We start from the raw sequence: 12,025 nt of genomic DNA, 5'->3' as shown, positions 1-12,025 counted from the left end.
AAATCCTGATTTCTGGGCCTCATCCTCCGGAAATTCTGTTTCTTTGTTACTAACGTTGTGGCCCCACCCCATAACAAAGAAACAGAATTTCTGGAGGATGAGGCCCAGAAATCAGGATTTTAAAAAGATTCCCAGGTGATTCTAATGTGCAGCCAAGGTTGAGAACCACTGGCCTAGTAGAGCAGAGGTGGGCTGGAGAGAATGGCACGCAGGTGTGAAATGTGGGCAGAACTGGCCCTGAAGGCACATCAGGCCTGTCCCCAGAAGGCAGCCTTCCCTGCAGAGGGAGTAGCATGTGTGAAGGCCAGGAGTTCTGCCTGCTCCAGGCCAGAGATGGCTGAGGGCCCCAAACTCAACATGAAGAAGAGGCAGGGGGGCCTCGCTCCTGGTCACAGCCAGGAGGGAGGGAGTGGCCTGCGAGGGCAGTTGTTGGGAGCCAGCCGCCAGTCCAGAGTGGAAATGAGCAGAGCTCTGTGAGGAGGGGTGAGGGTAAAGGCTGGCGGTGTGTGACCCTTCTAGGTGCGGACCCCACCCCTCCTCAGGCCCATTGCCTCCCCTGCAGCTCAGCCAGCAGGTGGGAGGAGGCTGGGGAGGTGCAGGGCCTGAGCTGGGGGGTGAGCTGTGGCCCCTCTCCAGGTGGGAGGTCCAGTAGCTGCTGCTGCTGCTGCCAGGCCTGAACCTGCAGTGCTGGGCACAGTCCCCCCTCCTCTTGGTACCTAGCTGCCCTCTGGACCCTCCTTCAGCTCACATCCATGCCACCCTGGGACCCCCAAAGACCCCACCACCCACGCCAGGCCCAGTGCAGCCCATCCTCCCAGCCACGGGAGCAGCAAGTGGGTTTTCTTGATGAAAATAGGATCTGTCTGCCTGTCCGCCTGTGCCCTTCCCCACAGGTGCCTACAGAAGCTCCCCCCTCTTAACCCACCCGGAAGAGAGTGGGGAAGACCAGGGCTCTGGGTATGGAGGGCGCTGCTCTCGGTTTTTGAGGTTGTTTCATTTCATCCTCACCCCATTCTTCTGGGGGGAGCTCTGTCTATGAGAAAGCTGAGGCACAGATGATGGGCGATGGCCTGCCTGGCGCAGGGTCCCTGCGCACCCCACTCACAGGGGCTTCAGCACCCCCGTACTTCCCGCCCCATCCTTGTTCTGTTCCCTGGAGCCTCAAAGACACCCCATGAGAGCTGTCATGTTGCAAGGGAAACAGGTCCCAGGAGTGAAGCAAGGCATCAGGCCAGAGTTAGGAGGCAGGGTGTCCCACTGCCCTCCTGTGAGGTCAGCTGGGGCCTGGTCTGGGGCGGGGGCAGAGCTGACTTGGGTTCTCACCTTCTTGGGCACAGGAGCTGAGAAGCCATGGCCTACCACAGCTTCCTGATGGAGCCCATCAGCTGCCACGCCTGGAACAAGGACCGCACGCGTGAGTGCCCTCCGTCCCCCGGAGCACACAGGGCACGGGCTCTGTGAGGGCCAACAGCCCCCCTCCTTCACTTCTGATCCTGGGTGCTTAGGAGGGAAGGGGTGAGCCGCTCTGGGACAAGCAGGGGCAGCCAGGCGAGTGGGCACTGAGGGGTGGAGGTGAGAGCAGGAACAGGAGTAGGCGGGCTGTAGGTGCAGGGGTTCCCAGGCTGGGGGAGGGGCTGGGATAAGGACTGAAGACATAACCTGCATTGGCAGGTAGTGAGATGAGCTATGAAGAACACACGGGGTAAGGGAAAGCAGTGGAGGCAGAGGTGCTGATTTAGAAAAGGTGGCCAGGGAAGGCCTTTCAAAGGAGGTGACATTTGTACAGGACCTAAAGGAAGGGAGGGAGGAAGGGACAGGTGCAGAGGCCCTGAGGGGGGCCAGCAAGGACCATGGCTGAGTTGAGAGCAGAGGGCAGTAGCAGGGGACTGGGCGAGGTCATGAGACTGTTGTGGGCACGTCAGGGTGGACCATGTGAGAGGGGCCAGTCCCTGGGGAGGTGTCATAAGAAGAGCCCCAGCAGGGCCTGAGGGACTTCAGGAAGCCCCTCTGAGGCAGAGGAGTCAGAGTCTCAAAGGACAAAGTGCTGCCCAGCTGGTCTTGAAGGGCATTCCTGCTAGATGCAGCGGTTCTCAACCTGTGGGTTGCCAAAGGCAGTCGAACGACCCTTTCACAGGGGTCGCCTAAGACCATCCTGCATGTCAGATATTTACATTACGATTCATAACAGTAGCAACATTACAGTTATGAAGTAGCAACGAAAATAATTTTATGGTTGGGTCACAACATGAGGAACTGTATTTAAAGGGCCAGAAGGGTGAGAACCACTGTGCTAGAGGGTAGTTGAAGGGCAATGGGGAACCTGGGCATGCGTGCATCTTCTGACTCCACACACCCTGCTGTCTTTCCTGCAGAGATTGCCATCTGCCCCAACAACCATGAGGTGCACATCTATGAGAAGAGTGGAGCCAAGTGGGCCAAGGTGCATGAGCTCAAGGAGCACAACGGGCAGGTGACAGGTGGGTCAGGCTGGCTGGGACCACCCTCCTGAAAGGAGGCAAGGGGTAGACATGACTAACCAGGGCCATCCATGCACTCACTGTGTTGGTAGGATAGTTTGGGTTGTAACACAACCCTGATTCAAAGTGGCTTAAGTTATAAAGGGATTATGCTGGTTCATGTTACTGTAAAACTCAAAGTCTGTGGGCTTCAGGAAAGGTCTGATCCAGCAGCTCAGCATTACCAATAACCCATTTCTTTTCTGTCTCTTGGCTTGGCCTTCCAGCATGTTTGGTGATAGTTGTCGGAACTGTAACACTCCCAATAAGCTCTAATAGCACCCCCTGGAGCCGCTTTCATTCTGATTGTGACCTCTGAGCCCTTCCTACATGGAACTTCAGAGTCATCCACTTCTGCTTAGTTCCCTTCAACCTAGTGTCCCCTCCCCTCCCACAGGCATTGACTGGGCCCCTGAGAGTAACCGCATTGTGACCTGCGGCACAGACCGCAATGCGTATGTGTGGACACTGAAGGGCCGCACGTGGAAGCCCACCCTTGTCATCCTGCGGATCAACCGGGCGGCTCGCTGTGTGCGCTGGGCCCCCAATGAGAACAAGTTCGCTGTGGGCAGCGGCTCCCGTGTCATCTCCATCTGCTATTTCGAACAGGAAAATGACTGGTGGGTGTTTGGGCGGAGCCTGAATGGGCCGGGAGGTACGCGGGGCTGCAGACTAACAGGTGGTGGGACCCAAAAACACCAGATGGGGTGTTGGTCTCTCTGTTCACACCACCCTGGGGAAGTGTGACCTCTCTGGACCTCATAGATGGGGTGAGGGGCTCTGCACACCACTGGGTGCTCCCACAGCCCTGTCTCAGTAACAGGGGACAAACCACACCAGGCCACCTCTGTGGTCCTCGCATTAAGCCCTGCACATGTATTGGCATTGCTTTCCCCACAGCCCCCTGAACTGGGCTTCTGTTCGTACTTTACAGGTGAGCAAAGTTAGGTTCTGAGGCAAAGTCACTTGCCCAAGGTACCCAGCCACAAGCTTCCGGCCACATCATAATCTCCCCTGGATCCCTGAGGCCAGAGGCCAGGCACGAGCTCAGCTGGAGTCTGGGAGACCCAAGTTCAAATCCCACTCTAGCCAATCAGTAGCGTTACTGAGCCTGCCCACGGTTGTCGTGAGTTTTAAAGGAGACAGGATATAGAGTTCCCACACATTACTGGCCTGAACCTGGCCCTGATAGGCCCATCGGCTAGCAGTGCCCAGATCCCTCTGTCCTGGACCGCATTGGTCTGCAGGGCACAGTGGGAGCCTGGAGTTCCTGGGGCACTGAGGCCCGACAGTGAGTATGTGGGTCTGCTTCTCTCTTCTCCCTACCTGCCTGACTGCCGTATCCAGGTGGGTGTGCAAGCACATCAAGAAGCCCATTCGCTCCACCGTCCTCAGCCTGGACTGGCACCCCAACAACGTGCTCCTGGCCGCAGGCTCCTGCGACTTCAAGTGCCGGTGAGAGGGTGGCACCCTGACATCAATGGGACAGGAATTTGAGGGTGGAGGGGAGCCCTACACGCTGCCTTCCAGACCAGCTCTGCTGCCAGCAGGGTGACCTGGGCTCTGTGAGGTTTTGCTCTTTCTAGGATCATCATTGGCTCCTGTCTCTAGCCCGGGGAGTCTTGGCCTCTTCCTACCTCTTAATGTCAACAAGGTTTCTTTCCTAGACCTTCCTCTCCTGCTTCATTAGAATCTGCCACCCCTTCAGTTTCCTGGCTTCTGTCTGAAGGAAAATGAGTGGTGTACTTTTTCACACTAAGGAATAAATGACTGATAAGCTGCCTCATTGTCTTAAGACCTGGAATGTAGAGTCCCCAGTAGCCATAGGCTGTTCTTTACTTCTGGGTTCAGCAGCCCTAAGGTCCCAAGCCTCCAGCTCCCAGCTCCAGGCAGATGGCCTGGGTCTCTGAATCTCCACCTGGGAAGCAAGGCTCCCGCAGGCTCAGGTCCCCTTGGAGGCCCTGGGCATGGGGAGGAGGATGCCCTGATGAGGCTCTGTTGGTGGGTAGGGAGCTGTTTTGTTGGCACCTGATCTGTCAGGTGACCCAGAGAAGAGGATTAACGTGTGTGAGAGCAGCAGTGTGCGAGACAAGGGGCAGGAATGGTTCCAGGGGCAGAGTAGGAGGGAGAAGGGGCATCTGGGGCTGGCTGTGGAGTTGTGGCCAGCATGAGGAGGACCAGGACACCTGGTGGTGTGTCACCAATGGATGGTCCTGGGAGACCACAAGACTCTGAGCTGGGAGACCTCCTGGCCCATCTCCATTGCACAAAGATGGCACCGAGGCCCAGACTTGACCACCTGTGCAGGTGCAGGTCATGAAAAGCTGGCTCTGGTATCATGAGCTTCTAACCAATTGCTCTGACCTTCCCAGGCTGGTTTGAGAAAGGGAGTCTCTTTAGACACTCAGTCACCGTTTTTCCCCCCTCTGTGGGCAGGATATTCTCAGCCTACATAAAGGAAGTGGAGGAGCGACCAGCACCCACCCCATGGGGCTCCAAGATGCCCTTCGGGGAGCTGATGTTCGAGTCCAGCAGTAGCTGCGGCTGGGTGCACGGTGTCTGCTTTTCAGCCAGTGGCAGCCGCGTGGCCTGGGTCAGCCATGACAGCACGGTGTGCCTGGCTGATGCTGACAAGAAGATGGCGTGAGTACTGGTCACCCAAGGGGAGGACAACAAAGGCATAGAGCAGGAGGGGGCTGGTGGCTGACATCTCTCTCTCACTCAGAGTCACAACTCTGGCCTCTGAAACGCTGCCACTGCTGGCCGTGACCTTCATCACAGAAAACAGTCTGGTGGCTGCGGTAAGGAAGGAGGGAAGCAGTAGCCAATTAAAACAGGTCTCCCCTCAAGCCCAGAGGTGCCCAGGCAGTTATATCCACGTGTTCCCTCCTTCCCTTCCTCCCCGCTTTCCTTCCCCGCTTCCTCCCTTCCTTTCTTCCATCCATCCATCCATCCTTTTGTCCATAGATCTGTATTGATTAGAATAGGTTGCATTATGCTGTGGTAACAAAAAAAATTCCCCAACTGCAGGGGCTTGACATAGTAAGTACTGATTTCTTGCTCACTTGATATGTCCAGTGTGGGTGTTGTGAGGAGGGTTCTGCTCAGTGCAGATGGAGGCTTTGTCACCAAAATGCTCCCCCAACAGCCATGGAGGGAGGAGGGGGAGGTGGAGATCATGCCCTGGATGGATCTTAACATCTCTGCCTATTTTATTGGCAAGTAGAAATGACAGGGTCACACCTCGCTCAGAGTGGGGGTGGGGTGGGGGGTGCAGTTCTACCATGTGTACTGTTCTTCCCTCCTTCTGCCCACCTTGGTCAAGTCCCTTTTCACCCTCAGCAAACATGATGGGGGTCCGAGAGGGGGATCAAGCCCACTTGGCCTGTTAGGACAGAAGGTCCCTGGGCTCCCAGAGGTCCCAAACAAGCTTTCTCATCAAGACACTGGTTTTACTGGGGTAGGAGCCACCCCTATTTGTTAACCCCCAACATCTGGTCCCTCTACCTGGGCTTGGTCTGGCAGCGTCCGCAAGCTGGCATCAGCTTCCCCGTAGCTCCTCCATCCAAGTCCATCCAGCCTGCGCGGCCGCCAGACTCATGGACCAATGCCCCTTGCTGGCTCGCCTTGCCTCCAGCCTGTTTCCCTCCGGCGGAAAATGGGGGCGCTGCGCCTGCCCTCGGCCTGTGCTCAAATAGCACCCGCCCCCACCACAGGGCCACGACTGCTTTCCGGTGCTTTTTACCTACGACGGCGCCGCGGGGACGCTGAGCTTCGGTGGGCGGCTGGACGTGCCCAAGCAAAACTCTCAGCGCGGCCTGACAGCCCGCGAGCGCTTCCAGAACCTCGACAAGAAGGCGAGCTCCGAGGGCGTGGCTGGCGGGACGGGCCTAGACTCGCTGCACAAGAACAGCGTCAGGTGAGGGCGGGCCTGGGGACCTGGGGGGCCGGGGTGGGCGGAGGCGGGCCTGGATTCGCTGCGTAAGAAAGGAGGCAGGTGGGGGCGGGGCCAGGGGGGCAGGATGGGGCCTGGAGCGGGTGGGCCTGAGAGCGGTCCGATCTGGACTCTTTCTAGCAGCTTGGAGGTGCGACCCCTGGTTTGGGGAGCCAGGGGGCTCTCTTTAGGTTGCATAATACAATCAGTGGGGGCAGCCAGTCAGCGTTTGTAGGACGCGGTCCTGTGAGGACCATCGTAGGGGCGGGGCCTGTCTCGGTTGGCCAGTGACCAGCTGTGGGCGGGGCCACAGCTGAAGCTGGTCTCGGGCTAGAAACTGGTGAACTGGTGGCAGAACTAAAGATTCCAGCTGCAGCCTCTGAGGAACTAGGGTGTGACGAGAAGACCCTCCAAAACTTCCAAATCCGGCCACCCAAGGTGTGCACCCTGTGGCAAATAAAGATCTTTGGCCAGACTTTCTGACCGAGCCAGTTAAGCCCTCCTGTGGCTGCCGGGTACAGTGATGTCTTCTGACCAAACACCTTTGTCCACTTTCAAAGCTCTTCAGAACTAGTTCCTCGATCTCCCAGCCCCATCTTTCACTTTATTCTGCCACCCTATTGTCACTACACACATTCCCCAGACACACATCCTCCATGCCCTGCCCAGGCCTTTGTATCTTGTTCCAGTTGCCTGGGCTGCCCTTTATACCTTGCACACAACTGCTGTTCCTAAAGCAGACTCGTGAGCCCTGTTCTGTGATCCTGCACAGCCTGCCTCCCAGGCCGTCTCTGCGAGCAAACCCCAGGACTTCTCCCTGAAGTCAGTTCCCCCAAGAGCTCCTGGAGGGCAGGTTGGACTGGAGTCAGGCACAGGCACCGGCTGGGGTTGGTAAAGCCCTCATCATCTTTGCAGCCAGATCTCGGTGCTCAGCGGGGGTAAGGCCAAGTGCTCGCAGTTCTGCACTACCGGCATGGACGGTGGCATGAGCATCTGGGATGTGAAGGTGAGTCTTACCCCACCCCGGCTTTCCACCAGACTCCCGGGGCCCTTCCTCCCATTTTGCCCGGGCAGCCTCCCTGGATGCCCTGTCCTTCAAGTGGGAGAAAGGCACTTCGTTGGAGTGCAGCAGGAGGGATGAGAGGCAGCCCCTTGACACCTGAGCCTCTGCACGCTGAGGCACCTCCCTCATAGGGCTGGGATTCAAACCAGGTCTGTTGGACCCCAAAGACCAAGTTTCCTGTCCTCTGCCTGCCTGGGGTTGGGGTGGGTAGAATGTCTACAGGACAGCTGAGAACCAGCCTGTTCTGCTCATCTCCTTCCAGAGCTTGGAATCAGCCTTGAAGGACCTCAAGATCAAATGACCTGTGAGGAGAATGTTGGCCTCATCCCAGCTGCTAGGGGAGGGGTCAGGGAAGCTAAGGCTCGCTTTGCTGAGTATTTCTAGAGCACCCACAGGGGAAAGGGAGGGGAGGGGGTTGGAAGCTTTTCTTACCTATTTGAAGGAACACGTGCCTTTTTCTTAAACAAATACTTTCATTTATTGTAAAAAAAAAAAAAAAATGTCCCCAAAGCACTCTGCTGGTCATGAACTGCTTCAAAACGTGGAGGTAATAAAAATACAATAGACATGCTCGCCTGTGTTTGGAAGAGGTTAGTTCTTGCACAGACATAGGTACCTTATTTTTGCTTGCCAGCAAAAATGATCCTTAAATCCAAGAGCCTTCCCCCAAATGGTTTCTTCCCCACTGCAGTCCAGCCTAGGGGGAAGGTCTCTTTCTGTCATTCAGCAGATTCCTAGACAAGTGATTGCTCATTCCAGGCTGATTTGGGGGTTTAATGTAAATTCAATTACTCTGTTTGATGTTTTGCAGTTGGTTTCTGGTAAATGCTCATTATTTTTTAAGATTTCCCCTCATTTTCATTTTATTCAGAGGGTTATGTTTGTTTGTTTTTTAATAACATACTTTATAGTTATGGGGTTTAAAAAATCTAGGTAACGAGGGATTCTGTAGGCCAGGATGAGCTGCATATGCTGGCAGCTGTGGCATCCCTCCTCGGGTGCCCAAGGCTGTGACCTCCAGCATGGCCTAGCCCAGGGGGTGTGGTAGAGGTCACTGGGAATTGGGCTCGATCACTAAACCCCTGACTTCAGGTCAAACTCCCTGCTTGGCACCTAGTCATTGACTTCTCCGGACCATGTGCAAAGAAAGGATGATGCTATTCATGAGGCAGACAGAGTGCCTCTCAGGGGGTTGCAGGGGCAGGACAGGCACTATGGTGGAGCCTGCAGGCAGCGGTGACTGAGCTAAGCCCCAGCGTCCCTGCTGCCATCCCCACCAGAATGGGTGGTAAGGACCGAATGAGGTAACGCTGGGCAGTCATGCTGGATATCAGCTATTAGGATGCTTCCTCCCTGCACTGAAATCTGAGGCTGTTACCACCAGGGGGCACCTGAAGGACAGGACAGGGAGGTCCAGTGCTGCTGCCAGCCTGCTGTGGACATGGACAGGTCCCTGGCCACTCTGGCCTAAGACTCCTACTTGGTAAAAGGGAGAGGGCCAACTCCTGTATCCTGAGGTCTCCAGTTTGGATGCCCAGGGTCCAGTCCCCAAATCCTGCTCAGTGCCAACTGAACCTGTGGGACAGGCCTGCCTTGAGAGTGACAACATGCCCTGCTAGGTAAAAATGGCCCAGGCACAGGGGCCCAAAGATGGATCATGGAACAAGGGTTACGATAATGCCAAGTTTAATCTGCCAAATATACAAGTTGGATTTGTAGAGCATGTGTTGCCTGGGTGCTGCACAGTAAACAGAGGTTTCTTGAAATGATCCATGGGTAGGGTTAAGAATGGGCCCTGGTCAGAAAGGTGGGAATGGGGCAGAGAAGGGCACAGGGAAGGCCATGGGAAGAGCCATCACCCTCAGAGACCCAGGGGTACAGGCTCCCAGATGACAGCCCCTGAGTGAGCACCCAGGCAACACAGATGGGCTGGTTGTTGCAAACTCACCAGCAGCAGCCCCCAGCACAACCACCCTCTACTGTGCAATCTACTGGACAAATGGACGCTCTTCTTACCCCACCTCCCAGGCACCCCCAACAAAAGTTCTGAATTCTAAAAACAGCAAAAACATTCGAATGGTTACATATGAAATGCTGTCCTGCATCTTTCTGTCTCAAAGATAGCAGCTGCCCCCTCCCCCCAGCCCCCCACCCACCATCCCCCAAACAATTTCCGTGCCAAGATGAAGAGGAGGCCCCAGGCTGTGGGGAACTCCTTGTCTTGAGGGGCTGCTGCAGTGGTGACAGGGCACAGGGTGGGCGAGACACAGCAGCAGTCCTGGCCGCATGGCCCAGTTCCCTGGTATCTCCTCCCTCAGGCCTTGTTACTTATTCAGGGAGAGCGACTGCATTCGTTTTCCTGACAAAGTTGCGTCATCTTTTGCTAAGAGTAGAAAGGGAAGGAAAGGGTAGTTAAAACAACCCCTCCACATATCCAACCCCACTCCCAGAATCGAATCAGAACTCTAAGTCTGATAGGCCTCAGAAAACATTTGTGCAACTGGCCTGCCTGATGCCCTCCAGCAGGAAAAGGATTTCTGCTGAAGCCACTGAACGCTGGTGTGCAGACATTCTCACTGAGTTTGGGGCCCATTCCATAAACACACACCAACACCCAATCCAGGACTCAGAAACTCTTTTTACACCGCCCCTGGCAGAACCCAGTAATTCCAATCTCTCCCAGTAGATGCTGAATTCTCTAAAATCAGCAACAATGTTCAGAGTTACACAGGAAGTCCTTTCCTGCTTGGGATTTGTGAAGCAAGAGCCGCTAGCAGGGAGCCGGGATAACCAGCTTATCTCCAGTGTGGTAACAATGCCCCTGGATAATTGGTTTCCCATTTCTAGGCCTCAGTTTCCTTGCTATTTGGTGCAGAGGCAGGATAGCAGGATCCCTAAGGGCTCTCATGGTCCCACATGTAGAATGCAAGAGATGAAGACATAAAAACATGAGTCAAAACGCTCCTATAAACCAGACTAACTCCCACAGCGAACCTGGCCAACAGGAACCCTCTACCACCTTTGGCCCACTGGAGGGAGGACATGGAGAAAGGATATTTGGGCCAGATTTCATCTGAGTCTGCCAGGAAACCCAGCCCACCCTGCCCCACCTCCCCAAGCCCCTCACACAGACAGCGGTTATCCCAGACAGCTCTCCCAGCCACACAAGGCACCAGACCTTGGTGGGACCTTCCAAACTCAAAGATCTGCACTTAATATATCCCTGAGGCCTCTCTCAGATGCCATAGACAGTGCTCTGCTGAAGTTCAAACCCATATTTAACCCTATGCTGCTGTGGGACCCTCCCAGCACCCTGGTGGGGAGGGGTTAGGAACTCCCACTTCCACCTAACAGTGAGGAAGGTGCAAACACACAGGGTGGGCCTCTACCAAACAATGTGACCCCTCCCATTCCACAACAAGGACAATGAGGTGCAGCGTTTATGCCCAGAACCAGTCAGGCAGTGCTCCAGTGACTCGGGACTTACCTTTCTTTTCTTCTTCTTTCTTCTTGGCAGCCTCTTCCCGCTGTTTTCGGATAATTGCCAGCCGGGCAAGGTCTGCTTTGGCTTGCTCTGTTTTCCCAGCTAAATGCATTTTCATGTAACGTTCTTTTGCTTTCTGCTTCTCAATTTCTTCTCTGTTTGAATAAAATAGTGTCACAGGGGACATCTTCCCCACCTGTATCAGCTGAGGTGGATGTGGGAGCCAGAAAAATGGCCAAGTACTCAGGCCTAGGCCCAAGTGGTGGAGGATCCCCTGGCTAAGGGGGGGGCCCTGGCTCCATGTGCCCCTCCCTGATGGATACTCACCAAACAAAACACGCAGAGGGACCAGTCTGGACCTCTGCATGGCAGGCTCAAGGGGCTGGGGGAAAGCTCAAGTTATGTACTCAGCCTCCTCAGATGGAAAACACAGGATAAGGGGTAGGCTCAGGGCCTGTGTCCTGGGGAAAGCCTTAGCACAATATGGACCATGTCTGGCTGGGGTAGTGAGGGGTGGGCAGGGTGTGGCTGACTAGGATCTGGTGTCCACAGTGAGAAAGGAGAACCAAAACCAAGTGAACTGTGTCCACAGAAGATGACCAGGAGAAGGAAGGCAATAGAAATCACATTCTATAAGGGGTGGAGAAAGGAGTGAACCAAGTGGCCATGGATGGGACTAGGCACACCCAATCCAGGTAGACACGACACGGCACATTCTCAATCAGTGCAGCTCAGATGTGCATGAGGTTGCCCCCAAGGGGGTGAGCCCCCATTGATAGGGGTGTGAATAAGAGCTGGACTCCCATGGGACAAAGGTGACAGCCACCAACACCATAAGTAGAGAGAAGGGAGGGTCATTAATTTCCCTTTGAGGATCTTCTTCCCAAGTCTGAAATTCTGAACTGGAATGGGCCCCCACCAGAGTATGAGATTAGAGTGTCTCATTTACACCAGGTTCTTGCAAGAGCCGATTTTGGAGGTGGCAGAGAAGTCCTGCCTGGCAGGAGGTTGGGGAAGGGAGAGACTTA

At 55.2% G+C, this 12,025-nt stretch overlaps 2 protein-coding genes across 3 annotated transcripts in view; one reads left to right on the top strand and one right to left on the bottom strand.

The window, feature by feature from the left end:
- ARPC1B (actin related protein 2/3 complex subunit 1B) overlaps nt 1–8,086 on the top strand; it is an 11,807-nt gene extending 3,721 nt beyond the window's left edge. For both annotated transcript variants that reach the window (XM_014454005.2, XM_006081061.3), the window contains exons 2-10: nt 1,338–1,414; nt 2,373–2,477; nt 2,914–3,136; nt 3,864–3,971; nt 4,953–5,159; nt 5,242–5,317; nt 6,233–6,435; nt 7,366–7,456; nt 7,776–8,086. In XM_014454005.2, coding sequence (XP_014309491.1) covers nt 1,351–1,414; nt 2,373–2,477; nt 2,914–3,136; nt 3,864–3,971; nt 4,953–5,159; nt 5,242–5,317; nt 6,233–6,435; nt 7,366–7,456; nt 7,776–7,814 — 1,116 coding nt within the window. In that variant the 5' untranslated portion in view covers nt 1,338–1,350 and the 3' untranslated portion in view covers nt 7,815–8,086. The remainder of the gene's footprint in view (nt 1–1,337; nt 1,415–2,372; nt 2,478–2,913; nt 3,137–3,863; nt 3,972–4,952; nt 5,160–5,241; nt 5,318–6,232; nt 6,436–7,365; nt 7,457–7,775) is intronic.
- Nucleotides 8,087–9,182: 1,096 nt separating this feature from the next.
- The window catches only part of PDAP1 (PDGFA associated protein 1), a 16,022-nt gene continuing 13,179 nt past the window's right edge, over nt 9,183–12,025 (bottom strand). The window contains exons 5-6 of the mRNA XM_006081062.3: nt 11,001–11,152; nt 9,183–9,896 (exon numbers count right to left, since the gene is read on the bottom strand). Coding sequence (XP_006081124.1) covers nt 9,838–9,896; nt 11,001–11,152 — 211 coding nt within the window. The 3' untranslated portion in view covers nt 9,183–9,837. The remainder of the gene's footprint in view (nt 9,897–11,000; nt 11,153–12,025) is intronic.

This window comes from Myotis lucifugus, unplaced genomic scaffold (genome assembly GCF_000147115.1).
Source record: "Myotis lucifugus unplaced genomic scaffold, Myoluc2.0 scaffold_0, whole genome shotgun sequence".
Classification (NCBI taxonomy): Eukaryota; Metazoa; Chordata; class Mammalia; order Chiroptera; family Vespertilionidae; genus Myotis; species Myotis lucifugus.
The sequence above is the reverse complement of the archived record's forward strand: the minus strand, read 5'-3'. Positions and strand labels throughout refer to the sequence as shown.